The sequence below is a fragment of the Cucurbita pepo genome, chromosome LG02, assembly GCF_002806865.2.
Source record: "Cucurbita pepo subsp. pepo cultivar mu-cu-16 chromosome LG02, ASM280686v2, whole genome shotgun sequence".
NCBI classification, from domain to species: domain Eukaryota; kingdom Viridiplantae; phylum Streptophyta; class Magnoliopsida; order Cucurbitales; family Cucurbitaceae; genus Cucurbita; species Cucurbita pepo.
In genome coordinates this window covers 9,195,987-9,218,170 of record NC_036639.1, presented here as the reverse complement: position 1 = coordinate 9,218,170, position 22,184 = coordinate 9,195,987, and the positions used below count along the sequence as shown (strand labels likewise).

Below are 22,184 nucleotides of genomic sequence, written 5' to 3'. Positions count from 1 at the left end.
AATATGATTTTTATAGATTTTTGGGCTAATCAAATTCTTAATAATTGCATTCAAACTTTCAAAAAAAAAAAATACGTATATTTATTGAAGACAAAGGTCGAAAGAGGTAGAGGGCAAAGAATCGAGACGTCATCTTGGATAAGTTTTTTTTTTTTAGAAACCCTTGAACGTTTAGAAGATATCCACCTAGGATTTCATGTTGAGCAAACATACGAGATTTGAGGAGGGTCAGCGGGTGTCGGCAATGAAATCCGGAGAGGAAAATCAAAAGTGAAAGCAATCCGACGAGCAAAGAGGTCAAGGAAAGAGAAATCAAAAAATCAGGAGAAGAGGGGGTGGCGCAAGCCCCCCGATTATATATGTTTGAACATACAATGAGACGACACATGTTGAATGTGATTATGTATGTGTACTGAAACGCATATACACTATCCTATGATTGAAATTTATGATTAGGTTTCCATGTTTAGATCATTATGTTATGTCTTCACTACATATGCTACGATGTTAGAGTTACACGAGGACGGTCAGGGGTTCTCCAACTAACTCCTAACTGTAAATTTGACTTAATTGTCACTGGTCCAAATAACTATACAACTTGCCTATTTTATTGTTGATGGTACCCCGTGGGGACTCCTAGAAATTTTGCTAGTTAATTTCCCATTAGTGAACCTGTTATGCATGGCAGGGGTTCATAATGGTACATTAGAGTTGGTCGATAGCTTATCATTCATCATGTGAGTTAGTGGTTATATGAGGATGATTAGGGGTTCACCATCTAACCCCTAGTCCTAAACCTGGCTCGATTTTTAGGGGTCCGTATAACTACAAAACTGACCTATTTTATTGTAGATAGTACTTAGTGAGGACTTATAGGAAGTTCGCTAGTTAGTTTTCTTTAAGTGAACCTATCACGAGTGGTGGGGTCCACAGTAGTACACTTGAGAGTTGGCCGAATACTAGAATGGATGAACCTTAAGCATCAAGGTCGCACCTCGAGGACGTAGAGATATGATGATGATGAGAGACTAGCATAAATGACTTACCAGGAAACGTAGAGAACTTGAGAATATTCCGAGGGCTGGAGGTCCAATTTGGACCAAGAATAAAAAAAATAGAATGAGTGAACCTAGGGGTAGCCTAGGAGGTGCCTATATTGGGGAATGAATTCCCAAATGAGAATAAGACACCGAACGAGTTAACTAGGATAAATAAAACTTGATAACGAACTATGAACTATCAGCAAGTTGCTTAATGAGTATATTTTATATATTCATTCCTGCTACTTTAACTTTCTTTCAGATGAAGCACGATGGAGTAGATGCGGTGAAAGCGCACACGAGCTAGGGTCTATGGAGTTTTGGGCTAGATCGATGTGTGCCCCATTGATATGTTTTCTTTATAAAACCTTTGTGTTTTTGTATTTCTGGATTTTACGAACTATATGTGTCATGTTCTTTTGTGTATGCATCTCCTTGTAGAGAATAAGTAGTAGAAACTGATTAAGACTAGGGCGAGAGCGTCAATTTGGTTAGACTATGACCTAGGATGAAACGTCTTTAATAGATCGAATGCATTAAAATCATGAGAGATGATTAGAGGGTGTGGCCTAGTGCTTATGACCAATCAAGACTCAAGAAATTGAAATTGACGAACCCTGGAGACGTGAATCCATGTCAAGACTGCCAAACTACCCTAGAAATCTAGAAGAGAACCACCACAACCGTGAAAAATAAAGATAACATCTTGGGCCGATAACATTTGGTATAGTGTCTGCGGAGCTTCACATCTCTTTCTACTTTGGTATAGTATCGTTGAGCGAAGACATGATGCTAGTTAGTACGTCCTTCTCGATAGTTGTGAGAGTCCCACGTTGGTTGGGGAGGAGAACAAAACACCCTTTATAAGGGTGTGGAAACCTTCCCTTAGTAGCGTTTAAAGAGGACAATATCAACTAGCAGTGGGCTTGGGCCGTTACAATAGTTTTGTTGGATTACCCTACACGAAAAATCTGTCCTATGGGTGCGTGTTGATGATGCAGGTAGTCAGTGGAGTTGACACGTACATGGGGTAGCGCCCTCGACCTGGGTGACTACGAGCATGCTAGCATTCACCATGTTGTCCCCACCTATTAGAGAGAGTTCTTTGAGGTAATGCCTCAATATTGGACACCGATACCATTTTGTAGGCTAAATTAGCTACCCAAGTATGTGCATAACAAGAGAAATACACCTAAAACCTAGAGTAAAACTCATGGTCTCCTTCTAGGTCAAGGATGCAATGAAAGCCTATAAGTAAGCTCCTTGTATATACTCATCCTCTTTTCCCTTTCTTTTTCAAGTATTCGTAAGTTGTCGATCGAGGTGGAGGAGCGTTTGAGAGCTGTGCCGTTATAGAGAGGGTCGTCCGTTTCGAAGGGTCAGTATGTCTTTGTATATAACTTTTGGTACTTTTGTCTTCATTTGATTTTTAGCCTATAAGTAAGCTCCTTATATATACTCATCCTCTTTTCCCTTTCTTTTTCAAGTATTCGCAAGCTGTCGATCGAGGTGGAAGAGTGTTTGAGAGCTGTGTGTCACGGTCATGCCTGTCTAGGGCATGTTGCCCATGGCCGCATGCCCATGACAAGCCAAACCCTTGTCATGTCTTTTCATTCTAGTGTTTTTCCTTTTGTAATTCTAGAGCGTATGACACCTCAAGAAAATCATGTCTAGGCCTGCCAGAACTAAAATGGCCCAGAATGTACTATAGGGGGATATGACTAGTTGTCAACTTCTCCCTACCCAAGGTTATATATGCTAAGCCGTTGTTATCTTTCTCTTGCTTGCTTATATAACGTCTCTTTCTAAAATCTCTCTTTCAAAAATCTCTCTCTCTCCTCGTTTTCTAAAACCTTCTTTTAAAACCGAGGCTAGAGGCTCGACCGTACGTCGCTTGGCCGTAGGCGACGCAAGAACAAATTGGCTTAACTCACTTGTCGCTGGAAAGTGAGTGCCGCACAATCGCTAGTCCGCTGCCTTCGAAAGTGCGATTGTGTCAAGTGGTATCAGAGCTTTGTTAGCTCCGTAACGTCATACAGACCGAAATCATGTCGACGACAAAGTCGACACCCAAAGCACAAGCCGATCGGCTTACGCTAATAGAGGAGGAAATGCTGTTCCTCAAAGAAGTCCCTGACACCCTCCGTTTCCTGGAAACACGGGTGACCGAACTGAGTGAGAAAGTCGTCCAAGTCGACGCAATGGGCAACCGCCTAGATGGGTTGCCAATCGCAGAACTGCTGTTTCGAGTGACCTCGCTCGAAGAAAGAGTTGCTCCTACGAGCAGCCCAAAACCGTCTGATAGTCCGGATAGCTCTGTCGCACACAAAGAGGGACGTGGCGAAGAGTTCGACATACTACAAAACACAATGATGAGTTTGTTCAATGGATTGGCTGATGAATTCAGATCAACAGTCGACGACCTCCAAGAAAGGATGTCCGCCATGAGCACTCGAATTGAAGTTACCATGAAAGCCGTGGAAGGTGTCACGGCTGGACAAACTAGTACAGGATCCAACAAACTAAGGTTCCCAGACCCTAGAGCCTTCAAAGGGAATCGGGACGCCAAAGAGTTGGAGAACTTCATCTTCGACGTCGAACAGTACTTCAAAGCCACAACGGCTTGTACCGACGACAAGAAGGTGACTGTAGCTGCGATGTATCTCGTAGACGACGCCAAACTGTGGTGGCGTACGAAGGTGCAAGACATCGAGGATGGATTGTGCACCATTGACTCATGGGAGGACCTCAAGAGAGAGTTGAGGGAACAATTCCTCCCCGAAAATGCAGGACACATAGCAATGGAGAAAATAGTAGCCCTGAAACACACTGGAAACATACGGGACTACGTCAGACAATTCTCAACCCTGATGCTGGATATCAGGGGTACAGCAGAGAAGGACAAGGTGTTCTTCTTTATAAATGGTCTACAACCGTGGGCCAAAACAAAGATACATGAGAACAGGGTCCAAACCCTAGCTGCCGCAATGGCCTGCGCCGAGAGACTCGTGGACTGTGGGAACGAAGCAGGATCCCAAAGAAGAGCGACACCAGCCCCAAACAATGGGGGCAAACCATACCGACCACCAGGCCATCGAAATGGAAGCCCCAACAGATCGAATGGATGGACGGATAGACCTCCTCAGAACAATCAAGCGGGGACATCTCGAGGGCCTTACCACCAAAAGAACCACCCGACGACGCCTTTGCAATGCATGCTGTGTAAAGGCCCCCACAAGGTATCCTACTGTCCTCATCGGGCCTCTCTCACTGCACTCCAAGTGTCCATTCAAGAGAGCAATGAGGCAAGGGTCGAGACTTTGCTAGACAAGAAGGAAGATCACGACAACCCCCGAATGGGCGCACTCAAATTCTTGTCAGCCCTCCAACGGAAAGTCGAACCGAAGGAGATAATAGAGAAAGGGCTTATGTTCGTAGATGCCACCATAAACTCTCGACTGAGCAAGAGCACTCTGATAGACTCTGGAGCAACCCACAACTTCATTGCTGATCAAGAAGCCAGAAGATTGGGACTCACCATAGGAAAAGACCCGGGGAAAATGAAAGCTGTCAACTCCGAGGCCTTGCCTATTGTGGGAGTTTCCAAAGGAGTCCCCTTCAAAATAGGGGATTGGACTGGAGAGCTAGACCTTGTCGTGGTTCGCATGGACGACTTCGATGTGGTACTTGGGATGGAGTTCCTCCTAGAACACAAGGTCATCCCAATGCCATTGGCAAAATGCTTGGTGATCACCGACCGTAACCCCACAGTAATACCTGCAAGCATCAAGCAACCAGGTAATCTTCGGATGATCTCGGCCATACAGCTGAAAAGGGGACTCGCACGAGAGGAACCTACCTTCATGGCCATACCACTGATAGAAGAGGCAACCACCGAAGAGACTGTCCCAGAGGAAATCAAGGAAGTATTAGACAACTATACCGACATAATGCCAGAGAGTCTACCACAAACACTACCACCTCGTCGAGGCATTGACCACGAAATCGAACTCCTCCCCGGGGTTAAGCCGCCAGCGAAGAATGCATACCGGATGGCTCCACCCGAGCTAGCCGAATTGAGGAAACAACTAGACGAGTTGCTGAAGGCGGGATTCATTCGCCCGGCAAAGGCCCCTTATGGAGCCCCCGTACTATTCCAGAAGAAGAAGGATGGGACGTTGCGTCTGTGCATAGACTATAGAGCCTTAAATAAGGTGACAGTACGCAACAAATATCCTCTGCCGATAATATCCGACTTGTTCGACCAACTTCACGGGGCCAAGTACTTCACGAAGTTGGACTTGCGATCAGGATATTATCAAGTACGTATTGTCGAAGGGGACGAACCCAAGACAACGTGCGTAACAAGATATGGGGCCTTCGAATTCCTAGTAATGCCCTTTGGCTTGACAAACGCCCCAGCTACGTTCTACACGTTGATGAACCAGGTTTTCTACGAATACCTGGATCAGTTCGTCATAGTATACCTCGACGACATTGTTGTTTACAGCACAACCCTCGAGGAACACAAAGTGCACTTGAAGTTAGTGTTTGACAAGCTCCGGCAGAACCAGCTGTATGTGAAGAAGGAGAAATGTGCATTCGCACAAACATGCATCAACTTCCTTGGACATGTCGTCAGATGTGGACAAATCAGTATGGATAGCGACAAGATAAAAGCTATCCAAGAATGGAAGGTTCCTACTTCCGTATCTGAGTTGAGGTCCTTCTTAGGACTAGCCAACTACTATAGGCGGTTCGTCGAAGGGTTTTCACGACGAGCCGCCCCATTGACAGAGCTGTTGAAGAAAGACCACCCTTGGTCGTGGTCGAATGATTGTCAAATGGCCTTTGAAAATCTGAAAACAACCATGACGAGGGGTCCTGTCCTCGGGTTGGTTGACGTCACAAAGCCATTTGAAGTGGAAACCGATGCTTCCGACTTTGCTCTCGGTGGGGTCCTTATTCAAGAAGGCCACCCCATCGCTTACGAAAGTCGAAAGCTCAACGATGCCGAACGAAGATACACTGTCTCCGAGAAAGAAATGCTGGCTGTAGTCCATTGCCTTCGAGTCTGGAGACAGTATCTCTTAGGATCGCAGTTCGTAGTGAAGACGGATAACAGCGCCACTTGCCACTTCTTTGATCAACCAAAATTAACAGCAAAACAAGCCCGGTGGCAGGAGTCGTTGGCTGAATTCGACTTCAAGTTCGAACACAAAGCGGGAAAGAGTAATCAAGCAGCCGACGCGCTGAGTCGGAAGGGCGAACATGCGGCCCTGTGCATGTTAGCCCATATTCATTCAAGTAAGATCGACGGATCGATGCGCGACATCATCAAAGAACACTTACACAAAGACCCATCGGCCAAAGTTGTTGTCGAACTAGCTAAAGCTGGAAAGACACGGCAGTTTTGGGTTGAGGGGGACCTCCTGATAACCAAAGGAAACAGATTGTACGTCCCAAGAACGGGGGAACTGAGGAAGAAGCTCATTTAGGAATGTCATGATACCTTATGGGCCGAACACCCGGGGTGACAAAGAACATACGCCTTAATAAAGAAGGGGTACTTCTGGCCAAACATGCGAGACGACATCATGCAATACACCAAGACGTGCCTCATCTGCCAACAGGATAAGGTCGAGAAAGCCAAAGTCTCTGGACTCTTGGAACCTCTACCTGTGCCAACAAGACCCTGGGAAAGTGTATCTCTGGACTTCATAACACACCTCCCAAAGGTCGGGGAATATGACGCCATCTTGGTTATTGTGGACCGGTTCTCAAAATATGCGACGTTCATCCCCACTCCCAAATTATGCTCGGCGGAACTCACAGCCCAACTGTTTTTCAAACACGTTGTAAAGTTATGGGGCATTCCGTCGAGCATCATCAGTGATAGGGATGGCAGATTCATTGGGACATTCTGGACTGAGTTATTCGCTTTCTTGGGAACAACCTTGAACATCTCCTCGAGTTATCACCCTCAAACCGATGGACAAACAGAACGGTTCAACTGCTTGCTCGAAGAATACTTACGTCACTTCGTCGACGCTCGCCAAAAGAACTGGATACAATTGTTAGATGTCGCCCAATTTTGCTTCAATTGTCAAACAAGCTCGTCTACAGGGAAGAGTCCCTTTGAAATTGTAAGTGGACGACAACCGGCCTTACCCCATATTATTGATCATCCTTATGCAGGAAAAAACCCTCAAGCTCACAACTTTACAAGAGAATGGAAGCAGACGACAGATATAGCCCGAGCATATTTAGAGAAGGCTTCCAAGCATATGAAGAAATGGGCGGACAAGAAGCGTCGCCCCCTTCATTTCCGTGCAGGAGATCAAGTCCTTATCAAGCTGAGACCAGAACAGATCAGATTTCGTAGCCGAAAGGACCAGAGATTAGTTCGTAAATACGAAGGCCCGGTTGAAGTCCTTAAAAAGATTGGGGCTACCTCCTACCGAGTTGCACTCCCCGCATGGATGAAAATTCACCCCGTCATTCATGTGAGCAACTTGAAGCCCTATCACCCTGATCCAGACGACGACCATCGAAATACAACCACAAGACCGAGCATCGATCTGAAACAAAAAGAAACAAAGGAAGTGGAAGAGATCCTAGCCGACAGGGTTAGGAAGATAGGAAGACCTGTACGGACGATTCGTGAATTCCTTGTCAAATGGAAGAATCTCCCTACAGAGGAAACAAGCTGGGAACGCGCCGAAGATCTGAACTCCGCCGCCACCCACATCGCAAGGTATGAAAGTAGTCGGTTGACGGGGACGTCAACCAATTAGGTGGGGGAGGATGTCACGGTCATGCCTGTCCAGGGCCTGTTGCCCATGGCCGCATGCCCATGACAAGCCAAACCCTTGTCATGTCTTTTCATTCTAGTGTTTTTCCCTTTGTAATTCTAGAGCGTATGACACCTCAAGAAAATCATGTCTAGGCCTGCCAGAACTAAAATGGCCCAGAATGTACTATAGGGGGATATGACTAGTTGTCAACTTCTCCCTACCCAAGGTTATATATGCTAAGCCGTTGTTATCTTTCTCTTGCTTGCTTATATAACGTCTCTTTCTAAAATCTCTCTTTCAAAAATCTCTCTCTCCTAGTTTTCTAAAACCTTATTTTAAAACCGAGGCTAGAGGCTCGACCGTACGTCGCTTGGCCGTAGGCGACGCAAGAACAAATTGGCTTAACTCACTTGTCGCTGGAAAGTGAGTGTCGCACAATCGCTAGTCCGCTGCCTTCGAAAGTGCGATTGTGTCACTGTGCAGTAGGGGTGTACACCCAACCCGGAAACCTGAAAACCTAACCCGACCCAACCCAAAATATAAGGGTTGGGTTGGATCCATTTTTTTTAACCCGATCTGATTTGGGTTGGGTTCGGGTACCAAAAGAAAATGATTGGGTCAACCCGGCCTAACCCAAAAATATTATAAAAAAAAAATTAAAGCCCAATCTACAGTTTGTCACCAAAGCCCAAGCCCAAACCCAACGTGACATTTCACAACCATTTCTCTACCCCTCTCTCCTATGGGCTGAGTTCTTGGCAGCAGCACTCTTCCTCTTCAAGAATGGCTCTTATTTTAAATTTTTACACAAATCCTATCCATACCTGTCTACAATTCATTTTACTCTGCAATCCATTCGTTTGCAATTCATTTCATTCTGCCATCCATTCCTTTGCAATCATCTCCTCTCCTCTGCAATTCATTTCAATTCATTCCTCTGCAATTCATTTCAATCCACTGCAATTCATTTCAAGCCATTCTATTGCAATTCATTTCAATCTATTCCTCTAAATATAAATCTCTCTCGATACTTAGTCTCTCACAAGGAATTTGATCTCAATAGCATTCGTTTGCAATTCATTTTTTTCTCGCGCGCCGTCTTTCTCTCTTTAGTCTCCTGAAATGCTATAACGAGTAAGCTTTTTCTCTTTTTGTTATATCCCCTTGCAAAAACTGATTGTATATTTTAACCTTATGCATTCTATGATAATTGTTCACGTTGAGTTAAATGTTTGAATCATAATAGTTCTATTTTACTTTTTATAGATGGAAAACAATAGTGCAATGGTATGTGTAAGTAGCTCTAGTAATTATAATGCATCGAAACCACTATTGGCTACCCAATCTGAATTTAAGAAGAAGAAACCCAGTAAATCAATCGTGTGGGATCACTTTACAAGATTAGAGAACAATAATAAGAGGTGCAAGTGCAACTATTGTTCTAAGGCGTATGCTTGTGATACTAATTCTTGTGAAACTAGCACGTTATGGAAGCACTTAAAAAATCAGTGTAGGAAGTACACATATAAGGTGGAGGACAAAGGACAAACCACTCTAAGTTTTCAACGTTCAATAAATGGAAAGGGTGGGAGTAATATTGTTACTTCATTGTTTAGTCAAACAAGATGTAGAGCAGCATGTGTCAAGATATAATTATGGATGAATTATCATTTAAATTTGTAGAGAATGAGGGTTTCAAATTGTTTTGTAGTGCATGTCCTAAGTTTGACCCTCTGTCAAGGTAACCATTGCGAGAGATATATTTCAGTTCTATCTAGAAGAAAAAAAGAAGTTGAAAGATTTTTTAGTCCGTCATTCCAAGAGGGCTTGTCTTACCACTGACACATGGACTTCGTTGCAAAACATTAGTTACATGTTAATCACCGCACATTTTATTGATTTAGAATGGAATTTACATGAAAGAATTCTCAACTTTTGTCAAGTTTAACCACAAGGGAGAGACTATTGGCAAGATTATTGAGAGTTGTTTATTGGAATGGAGAATCGATAAGGTTTTCTCTTTCACAGTTGATAATGCAAGTTCCAATGATATAGCTATTTCATATATTATGAGAAGGCTTAGAAGTTGGAATTCACTTGTCTTAGATGGAGAAATATTACACATGAGATGTTGTGCTCACATAATTAATTTGATTGTGAATGAAGGGCTTAAGAAATGCATGACTCCATTTCTAATGTTCGCAATGCCGTGAGGTATGTTAGATCATCCCCCAAGAGATTGACAAAATTTAAAGATCGTGTTGAACAAGAAAAAATTAAATGTAAAGAACTTGTTTGTTTGGATGTGGCGACTCGTTGGAATTCCACTTATTTGATGCTTGATCATTTGAACTCTGCTTTAAGTAACATGAGTTCAAATATGAAAGATAAGTATGACAAATATTGGGCCTCAGTGGAAAGAATTAATAAGTTGATATTCATAGCAGTGGTACTCGATCCTCATTCCAAATCGGATTATATATCATTTTGCTTTTCAAATATTTATGAAGATGCTATGGCTAAAGTGATGGTGGATGGCATAAAAAATTATTTAATTCATTTGTATGATTACTACAAGTTTTATGATAATGCTTAAGATCATCATCAATCTCAATCAAGACTCACTTCTAAGTCCATGAGTATGGAGATGGACACAATTGATGAAGAGAATTTGAGTGGTTCAATATTAGTATTATCAAGGTACAAACGAAGAAGAGAAGAGCAACATTCACTTGAGTTAAAGAATGATGTGGATTGATATTTATCTGACCCTAGTGAAGAACTTGATGATAATTTTGATGTTTTAGCATGGTGGAAAGCAAATGAGTTTAAGTATAGAGTTTTATCGAAAATTGCCCAAAATGTTTTGGCCGTTCCAGTGTCGACTGTATCTTCTGAATCAGCATTTAGTACGGGTGGGGGGATTCTTGATTCTTTTAGGAGTTCTTTGACACCTAAGTGGAAGCTCTGATATGTATACAAAATTGGATCGGTAGAAAATCAGTTTCGTTAGATATTCCTCAACAACTTGAAGATTTGGAGATTTGTTCTAAGAATAATTATTTTTAGATGTAAATAAAATATTTGAAGTTACACTATGCTTTATCTAAACAATCTTAAAATAGTACTAACTTTCAAGATGCTATTTTTCTTTTGTAGAAATTAAGAATGCAAGAGAGGGTTGGACAATTTAAATTTTTTAAATATTTTGTTAAATGTTGTAACTTTGGAATTAATTCATCCAATATTCTTTACATATTTATAAGTGAATTTTTAGGCATTTTGTTGTATTGTGAATGTAGATAATTTAATTAAATATGGTAACTTTAGAATTAATATATTTATAGGTGATAATATAGATGCAATAGAGAGTTATATTTTTGATCTAGAACTTAGAGGTAGTAATTGTTTTATCATTTTAGGTTATAAAAATTAAATTTTTTAAATTTTTTTTGGACCAACCCGAACCCAACCCGAAAATAGAGGGTTGGGTTGGGTTATAAATTTTTTTGGGTTGGGTTACTAATCCAACCAACCCGAACTTTTGGGTTGGGTCAAAAAAATCCTCTAACCAAATCCAACCCGGACCATGTACACCTCTACTGTGCAGTTATAGAGAGGGTCGTTTTGAAGGGTTAGTCTTCATTTTGGTACTTTTGTCTTCATTTGATTTTAATTTTACAACATCTTTTTATTTTATTTTACTTCTTTGTTTATTTTCATTTTTCTTTTTAATTTCGAAATTTGAATCTTGACAGAGTTTGGTGGGAATGAATTATTATTATTACTATTATTATTATTATTATTATTATTATTTATTTATTTATTTATTTTTGTTGGAAAAGGTGGGTTAAACTTTAGTTTCTCTATATATTATTTTGTGTTGTTATAGTTACCTTGAATAATTCTCTATGAATTGTTTTTCTTCAGACCACTTTGATCAACTTTACATGATCTCAGACACACCTCTAAAAAACACAAAGTAAATACAGACATACTAACATGTATCTTAACAAAAGACAAACTATGTACCTTAACAAAAACAAACTTCCATACCCAACAAAATCTCCCTGACATTATAACTAGAGCTTACTTTTAAAGAAATTATGAGACGAGAAGTGCTCTTAGTATGGCTTCTAAGTTTTTAGCATCATAAACTAGAAAATGACCGGCATTAGAAATCTCATGATACTGAATCCCTGGAAGCTTTTGAGCTATAAAGCGATTCAATTCAATAGGAACTATGCGGTTTTCACTGTCTTGCCACATATGAAAAGAGTCCTTGTTGTCAGGAAATGGATTACTCAACTCCATGGGATCCAACTCCCATTTTTCAAAATTACACAATAAGTCTCTATGGATACATTCGTGTTCCCTTTGTTGTACTATGTTGCACTAATTTTGGTTGGAAAACAAAAAAACCAATTAGTTCGTTAGCATAGTTATGTCAAACATATTCATTTTTTAAATAAAATTGATCAAAATGAAAACCCATTAGTTGGTTAGCATACATATGTCAAACATATTCTTTTTTTAAAATAAAATCGATCAAAATGGTGTTTAGTTACTACTTTTAAACTCAAAACTTTACATAAAATTGATATTAAGCTCGAAAAATTTGATCTAAGAGTGTATCAATTTGGAATATATTTTTCAAACAACCCAAACTCCATATGGATTACTCAACTCCATGGTCGTTCCCCTTGTCGTACTATGTTGCACTAATTTTGGTTGGAAAACAAAAAAACTAATTAGTTCGATAGCATAGTTATGCCAAACATATTCAGATTACTCAACTCCATGGGATCGAACTCCAACCTCAAACAACATACCTTCTTTCTCGCGTGAACATCTCTATAGGTTGTCAAGAAGGCCGCAACATGGGGTCCTGTGTGTATTTTCGCGTTTTGCATTTTCTTCTACTTAAACCTAAGACATTGTCAAGTAGATGTTTTAACCAATTGAGCTAATCAACTTGACTTTTAATAAAATTGGCTCCTCTACAATGATATACCATGGGTGGATTAAACTAGACTCTGATACCACTTGTTATCTTTGACTTAGCGATTGTGAGGAAATCGTTACGGAGGAAAAAGCCGAAGAAATTGAGAAGAAAATAACGGAAAAACGAAGAGAGAGATAATATTTGCGCTAAAGACCCGATGATCTTATTTCTCATTCGGTTGGATATTTAAATAACAAATTTAATCTTAAAAAAATGGAAAGGAGTGGGCAACCTAAGCGCTTACACTCGACATGGACTTCCCACCCACTTTAATTGTGCCCGGTTTAACATAAAATAGTTACCTAAAAAATAGTAACTAAAACGGAATGATTTTCAACCTACGCATTTATCTAACAGACAACTTCTTATACGAAATGAATGACCTATAATATAGGTTCAGGCACTACCTCACAAGAGTCTGATGATACAATATGGTGGATTCTAGTATGAACATCATCCAAGGTTGGTTGGTTGGTGCATCCCTCAAAACCATAGGATCACCTATACTTGGAGGATGCGATTCTTGTGTCTGGACCCTGGGTTATTTGATGTGGTCCCACGCTCCCCTCTCAAAAACGAGTTTACAGCATAGTCTTTGTGACTACTTATATGGATGACGCATGCCTTCCCAAATTAGATTTTTCGGGTGATAGGATATCCAAAATTTATCAAATTTTTCTAGTAGGGCTATTCGAAGAAATATTAGGGTTAGTATCAAAATCAAGACAAAAAAGAAAAAAAAAGAAAAAAAAGAAAAGGACAAACGGAGGTCAAATGAAGCAAAAAGAAGTAACTCACGTGCTACATGTACCCACACCTGCGAGAAGGGTTGTTCATGCATGTGCACCGATGTGCTTAAATGGAGGATTTCGCACGCTTCCTACTTGATATGTGGTGCAATTTTGTTGGTGAGTGCATGAACATTACTAGGTTACTTGGAGCACGTTGCACCTCATTATCGAGTTACTTGATCGTTATGGTAATATTATTGGGCGTTAAAGAGTGAATGATAACCCTATAAGACGTTGTTAGATCTGAGTTACAGTGTTTTGATATGGTGGTGAGGCTGAGAGAAATCAGGTGATTGCTCATTGGTCTTAGAAAGGCAGAAAATTGATGTGGCAGAGTGCGAGAATTCCCACCCATAGTAGTAGGCCAAGCAGCATATGTGCAAATCACATAGTAGCTTTCCATGATCATATTTCTACATACCAAGCAGCATTTGTGTAGTTCACAAAATTAGTTCATTCAGGCAAAGGCGACTACTACAGAAATTAAGCACTCTTTGAACAAGCCATTACCTCAGGAGAGTTTTGGATAAGTTAATATGTCGAGAGATAAGATCTACTAACCTTAAGAGAGAAGTTATGGAGGACATGGTTGCAAGGTTTTGGTTGGAGTCTTCGGAAGCTAAGCTCAGAGTTTATGGACTTTCAGAGGAGCTATGTGTGTTATACCATTTATGAGTTATAGGGTGAAGGATATTCCCAACGAAGGACCACTCAAGAGATGTCAATTAGCTATGGACTTCAAAGGAGAGGATTTCAAAGGAGAGGTCCAATCCCAGTAGCAACACATGGTTATCAAGATTATATGACCACGTACTAAATCGTCCTAAGAGTTGGACAAGCATGCTCACAAAGTTAAGATTGTGAATTTGTTAATATAATCTAGTGGACCTTGTAGTTGAGGGCAGCAACCAACAGTAATAAGGTCAAGCGATGACCCACTTTACCACATGTGAAGGAATAAAAACCATGCGCGATGATGATAGTAACCCAACCTCGTTTAGGTTCGCTGGATTAAAAAGAGTAAAACTCTAGTTCCCACATACACGAGTTACTTGTGAAGCATGCTTAGATAGATGTAGTCTTATGATATCATGATTTAGCAGCTACCTCAGTGGTGGCAAAGTTCGTAGTTAGAAAACAGGTGAGGACATAGTATGTCTTAGGAGATTGTTTGATATAAGACAAAACAAGTACTTATAGAGCATTCTTAAATCTTAAGGAAGGCTAGCCACCACACAAGATATACTATTGAGTTTGACGACTCATTCTCTGGAGTCAGGAACAAAATATACCATTAAGTCTCCCCTTAACTAGTTATATCTATCTGTCTAGCACTATCTACCCAACTTTTTCTCTTGAGCTCTCTAGCAAAGTACATCATTGAACCTCTTCTTAAACAATCATATCATTCAGTCTAACACTATCTAGTAACATGGCTCAGGTACACCAAGCCCCACTAATGTTTGCAATTTAATGTTAATAACTTTTTAAAAGTTTTAGAATTTTATTAAAGATTTTAGAAAGTGATTCTCAAAACCGTGCAAAATAATGGGACATATGGAGAAACTTAGGAAAAAATTGATTAAATTGGAAAATTCAGGTCAAAGTCAACGGGGCAACAAGGGCAACAAGGTAACTTTACCCCCAAAACACCATTTTGGGAGGGGGTCTAGCTGACCTGCAAGAAGAAGAAGAAGANAAAAAAAAAAAAAAAAAAAAAAAAAAAAAAAAAAAAAGCTACGATTTTAAGAAGAAGATAAAGGATAGAAGAGTCCATCCACATACATAATTATACAATAGTATACTATTGTCGAATGTCACTCTTTCACCTGTTGGCCCAAATGAATCCATGGAAGTTTTTGTGCTATAAAGCGATTCAATTCAATAGGAACGATGCGGTCTTCACTACCTTGTCACATATGAAAAGAGCCCTTGTTATCAGGAAATGGATTTGTCAACTTCATGGGATCAAACTCCCATTTTTCAAGACTACACTGTAAGTCTTTATGGATACATTCGTGCTCCCCTTGTTCTATTATGTTGTCACTAATTTTAGTTGAAAAAGAAAAAAAAAAAAATCAAAAGAATAAAATATTACTATGTCAAACATATTTATTTTTTAAATAAAATTTATTGATATTAAAGGAAATCAAGATTAGACGTCGGTATGGTTTTAGAGATTACATAAAAATGTAAAATCAAACATTAAATCTATTTCGAATAGTTGAAGACAAGTTGATAAAAATAATTTTTAGAGAGTATTTAATACTTATAGAAAAAGTGATCTATTTGAGTATAATTTATGCTCAAAAATTTGGATGTAAGAGTATGTATCAATTGCAAAGAAGATAAGTACCTTGTTGTGTTGTATAAGCCCGTTGGTTATAACTAAATCATAATGTGATAGCATGCCTTCCATATTCAACTTTGGGAACCATTTTTATGTCATTCACCCATATATCAACCAAGGTGTGTAATATCCAATCCGAAACATAATTTTATGAGATTGAGGAAACTTTGTAAAAAAAAGTTGTGACAAAGTTGAAGGAAAGGAAGGCCACCAAAAATTCACATTAGGGAAGCACTACGAGTCTCCAAATAAAGCTCTATCAACAGTTTCCTCCCTAACTTAAAATATATTTAACAAATTTTTGAACGGTCATTCATTCTATTTTTTCAATATTTCATCACAAAATTTTTGAACCTACTCAGATCAACCCTATTCTTTAAATTATTTAGTCTCATATCATTGCTTTAACATATTAGGGACCTATTAGAGTACTACAAATTTGAAAAAGTAGAAGTTTCAAATAAGATTTTAAAAAAAAATTAAAAAATAGTTGATGATAGTGAAATAAATGTCAAAATACTGTGTGGAATATATTTCAAACAACCCCAAATAGCATACTTTATCACTAAACATCCAATTATGTAAAATTTTGGGCCAAGCTCCAACTAGTCAGCTAATTCTTGAATGTTAAATACCTTAGTCCTTATTGAGCGTGATGAATATGGGTCACTCTCGCAATAACCCACTCTATTATTAAGTAAAACTTGAGCTCTTCCATTAGTTCCTAAAATTAAAAATTAAATATATATATATATATATATAAATAAATAAATAAAAGGGACAAGTCGAGCATAATAAAAAAACTTAATTTTAACCTAAAATTTGTTAGAATATTCTAATGTGTTCGAAAATAAAGATAAAGACGGATAATGGTACTTGAGAGATTGGGAAATCAAGATGTTTGCAGCTATAAAGGCCATGACAAAAAATGATGTTGTAACGAGCCTCCTCCTCACGAACTCCAAATTCTTTGTAGGCCAAATGCCTTCCATCTCTAGGGGAAGTGAGTGGAGGACCATTTGGTGATCCACATAGCTTTGGAGGTGGAAGCTTCAAAAGTGCTACACAAACCCATCCAATATATAAAACCCACGGCAAATGCTAATCATATTATTGCCTGCAAAAACTAAAGCATACCTTAAATTGTGTACTCACTCTCATCATGTTTTCCTTTTCATGCTTGTTCCTTTGTGTCTTTGTAACACACAAAACCAAGTATCTCCTCTCTCTTACATGCAAGACCTTACACATTATCTATTCCTCTCTCTCTTACATGCATGACCTTGCACATCATCTCTCTCTTACATGCAAGATTTCACTCCGATTCCCCATTTGTAATAGTTGAAAATAAGAAGAAAAAATGGTTATCATTTGATTGGGAAACCTCTCCCCAACACAATCTCAACCATTGTTATCACCTTATTTGGAAGACTCCAAACCTTGGACTAGGATGAAAAAGACAGTAAAATCAAAATCAAAATAAAAAACAAAATATGCAAAAACGAAACCCAATTACAAAAAGTTGTTCAAATTTAATTAAAAACAGAAAATGGGTTTAAGATGAATATAATTTGAAATAAAAAAGATTCAAAAGACCTCTCGAATGACCTATCTGTGATTGCTTAGCTCGAACGCTCCCTGCCTCGACGCATAGCCTGTGAACACTTAAAAAAGAAAAAGAGAAAATAGGTGAATACAAAAATATAATCAGTAAGCAGTTTAAGTCTACTTGTAGGCTCTCATTGTATCCTTAACTTAATAGGTTTTTACCGTTTTTTTTCGAGCTATAAGAAATTCGGGCTTAATCTCTAATACTATTTGAGCATTTGGGGTGACTTGAAGTTTCAAGCAGTTTATGTTCTAAATCATATTCCCTCCATAAATGTCCTACAACCTTTTTGCTTTCTCACATTGGTAGCTTGCAATATACAGTAAATGACCAGTGACTTAGTTTGAACATCATCTAGTGGAGGTTGGTTGGTGCATCCCTCAGGACTATAGAGTCATCAAAGCTTGGGGGATGTGATTATTGTGTCCAAACCAGCTACTAGACTATCCAACATGGTCTCACGCTTCCCTCTCAGGAACGGGTTTACGGTACAATGGCCTTGTGTGAGAGAGCACTGCCCATTTCCACTAAGCTGAAGCTCACACTACCCTAACGGTCCTACGTCTAGATCAATAGTACTGTTACTGGAGTGGAAATGGTACTAGAGGGTCAAAAGACACCATTCACACCTTGCTTACAACTTGGAGAGCTACCTTGGTCATTCTTAGGTACCATGGGGTCTATTTAGGTTCTTTGGGGCATATAGGCAGTTTTGATCCCATTTTTTGTTTCTAGAACGCTCGAGGTTAGCTTCTCAGAGCTAATCTAATCTCTAGGTGCACAAAGGTATAGACCTTTGATCGCTACTCATAATCCTAGGGTGCTTAGTCTACTGGAAATGTGTTGACTTAGGTCAAGGTGTATATTGGACTTGCTGTAGTGCCCTAATCTTATTTAGGTTCTCAAGTGCATGTTTGTTAGGGAGATAAACTTATTGGTCACCTAAAGCACGTGATAGCATAATTTAAACGTTATCTCAATCTTTTCTACGAGCGCTAGAAATCTTCTAAGATACCTAGGGCAGATAGGTAGCCTAACACCGACTCTTGGCTCTAAGTACTCTATTCTAACTCTTCGTGTCTTTCTTAGTCTTGGAGCACTAGGTTTGGACCATCTGAACGTCGCTCACGATTCTAAGGTGCTCAGTTTATTAGAGGAATCGACTTAAGTCATCATCTAACCAATCTAACACTAGCCCCTAATTTACCTCTATCAAGTAAACTTGTTTTACAGGGAGAACACACAATCAATCATTTAGAGCTAATCATTCTTAAACATGCATACATACAACAATAAGATAAGACCTTCATCTATCACCCGAAAACTAGTACGCAATATCCCAACCTCAGTTCTAACACAACATAAAGCATATATATCTAGGGGCATTTTGGTAATCAGTCATGTTGACGTCATTTTAACATACATAATCTCTTCCTAGCTAGACAGAAAGCATAAAATCAACATGCGGTCTCTTAATTTCATCATATGGGCATTTTCATAATTTCCATAACATGCATAGTCGTTCACCAATAACTGTCCATCAGGGTCTTAAACAAGCATATTCTTCCACCTAAGGTAGGATATACTTACATGCTAGATCGTTATAGCAATTCATTTCCTGGGTGATTAGAATATTCAGTTAAACCGTTTTATTTGTATTTAAATTTGAATAGGAAGTTAGAAAGGTGGTTGTAATTTCCCAAGGAAATTATGAGATTCCGAATGAGAGCGATCCCGAGTAAATGACAGGTACATGAATGAACCAAGACTATATCCGAATGAGAGCGATTCTAAGGATAGGATGAATAAGAAAGGCTTATAATAATTGAAAGTCACTATCTATACGAACAAGGTACACCTTCATTTTCTGTGACTTAATCATAAGAATTCCAAAGTTAAACGTGCTCTCATTTGAGCAATTTTATGTTAGGTAACCTCCTAGTAAATTTTTTGGTATGCAGGTGGGTGAGAACAAAACATGCTAGAACTTGTTGGTTGTGGGGATAGTCTCCACACTTAAGAAGCAAGGAGTAGGCCATGCCAAATCTAAATTTCAAATCCTAGACCCATAAATAAAGTTCCAAGAAAAAGCAGTTTGAAGTANAGTGGATCAAGTTCAAGTATATAGTCAAAATGATCCATAGTACAAGGATAAGACTGAGTACCTTATCCTGGGGACACTATAGATGCGACCCACTTTTGTATATGATATAAACAATATGATCACTAAATTGTACATGCAGNTGCACTAAATGAACTTTGATGGACACTTAAAAGAGTTTTCCCGATGCAACTTGACTTCAACTTTGATATGGTTTCATTATTAATGTTTAACTTGCACTATATGAACTTTGATGAACTTTGATGGACACTTGAGAGTTTTCCCAATGCAACTTGACTTCAACTTTGACGAGAGGGGTAGAGGAAGGAGTGGGAGAGGACGAGGTTTAAAACGAGAGAATTAGATGAGATAAAAGTACCAAGAGCTGTTTCTGAATACAGACACTTTCGAGGACCAAAGTTCTTTTTAGAGGGAGATAAGGTAACAATTTGAGTTTCTAGAATAAAATCAAATCAAATAAAAATAAAATGTTCTCATGTAATCTCCTCGAAAATCGAGGGATTTCCTGCAAGACATTTATTGCCTAATAGAAACATTCCTATTTCTCTAAGTTTCCAACCCTAGAATGCATTATTAGGAAATGTCTTGAGATTATTTTTATATTCCTATGTCCAATCTTTTACATCCCTTGAAAAGGATTTTCTCTCCAAACTTTTCTCTCGAAACATTGGGGTTGCTATTTCGGAAAAAGGATTCGAGTGAAAGTAAAATATAGACGTCGGGATCGCCGTGCTTGTGTCGAAGACGCTGCGGGACCGGCGAAAACAAGAAGTTGCACCGGGGGTCGTCGGTGATGGAAAGGCGTCAAAATAGGTGAAGGAGTCGGTGCGTCGTCGAAAGTGGGGAGGCAGAAATTAGGGTTTCGCTTTCTAGCGGGTAAGGAAGACGTGGGTTGGAATTGGGTCGGGTGCCTCTGAACCAGCCCACGGACGAATGCGGGTCGTGTTTCCATCGGCGACCCAACTCCACAGACGCACGTCCAAAGAACCTGGCGGCTCCGCAATGTTTTAAGTTAAGGTATTGAACATTGTTTTATTTAGAATTATTTGAATTCAGTTACGGAAGGTTTTATTTCCGGAGATATGTTTGTTTTGGAGTTTTGGACCTTAATGAAAGACTCTTGTGTTTTCCAAGGTTATTTATGATGAGCTTCCGCATAATAAGTTATGTATGCATGAGTGACGTTACTAATTAGGTTTAGAAAATTAGGGGCGTTACAGAATTGTTGGGTTTTATATCCTAAAACTCATAGTTTGTAAACAAAAACATATTCTATTTTCAATAAAGTTATTATTGATGTTTATTCAGTAAAGATTGTTATTGAATAAAGTGAATTTTACGATTATTAATCTAAATCCAATAAACTAAGAACACTCTGACTATAGTATGATTACTTGAACTATATGTAGAGACATAAGAGTGGATCAAGTTCAAGTATATAGTCAAAATGATCTATAGTACAAGGATAAGACTGAGTACCTTATCCTGGGGACACTATAGATGCGACCCACTTTTGTATATGATATAAACAATATGATCACTAAATTGTACATGCAGAGACATGTGAGTGGGGACGTCCTATGCAATGAGTATTGCATAAGATCGGACCATGAAGAAAATCACTCTCACTTTATAATGTCGTTTACTGTTGAGACTGATTTTCTTTTCATTCGATGACCTAGGTAACTCGATCTTAATCCTGAGCTAACCATGAACTCTTGTTTATTCGGAAATATGCTTAGATTTGCATGGCTGAGAGTGACTCAAGTTCGCCAACTCAATAAGCCTCCCATTTCAGGCNGCTTTCTAGCGGGTAAGGAAGACGTGGGTTGGAATTGGGTCGGGTGCCTCTGAACCAGCCCACGGACGAATGCGGGTCGTGTTTCCATCGGCGACCCAACTCCACAGACGCACGTCCAAAGAACCTGGCGGCTCCGCAATGTTTTAAGTTAAGGTATTGAACATTGTTTTATTTAGAATTATTTGAATTCAGTTACGGAAGGTTTTATTTCCGGAGATATGTTTGTTTTGGAGTTTTGGACCTTAATGAAAGACTCTTGTGTTTTCCAAGGTTATTTATGATGAGCTTCCGCATAATAAGTTATGTATGCATGAGTGACGTTACTAATTAGGTTTAGAAAATTAGGGGCGTTACAGAANTCTCAGATCGTTGGAGCCCATGATCTATAGGTCCATTAGGTCCCTCTACTAGCTCATATCGGACTAAACCATAGAACAGTATGGCGAGTGAGTTCGAATTCGAATTAGGGAATATGAGCTAAATATATATGAATATTTAACCACATTTTTATTTTAATTTACGAATTAAACAAAAGGAGAGAATATGAGATATTTAAATAAGATTTAAATATTTTAATCAATGTGTGTCAGAATGGATTGGGATTGACATTTGAATTAATTAAATTGTTTAATTAATCATTTAATATTACTTTAATTTGAAATTAATTAT

At 39.1% G+C, this 22,184-nt stretch overlaps 1 protein-coding gene across 1 annotated transcript; it reads left to right on the top strand.

The window, feature by feature from the left end:
- The first annotated feature begins 2,986 nt into the window (after positions 1 to 2,986).
- Positions 2,987 to 6,538, top strand: LOC111788429. Its single transcript, XM_023668765.1, has one exon. It carries the CDS (start codon positions 3,089 to 3,091, stop codon positions 6,536 to 6,538), a length of 3,450 nt encoding a protein of 1,149 aa, XP_023524533.1. The 5' UTR covers positions 2,987 to 3,088.
- Positions 6,539 to 22,184: the final 15,646 nt, after the last annotated feature.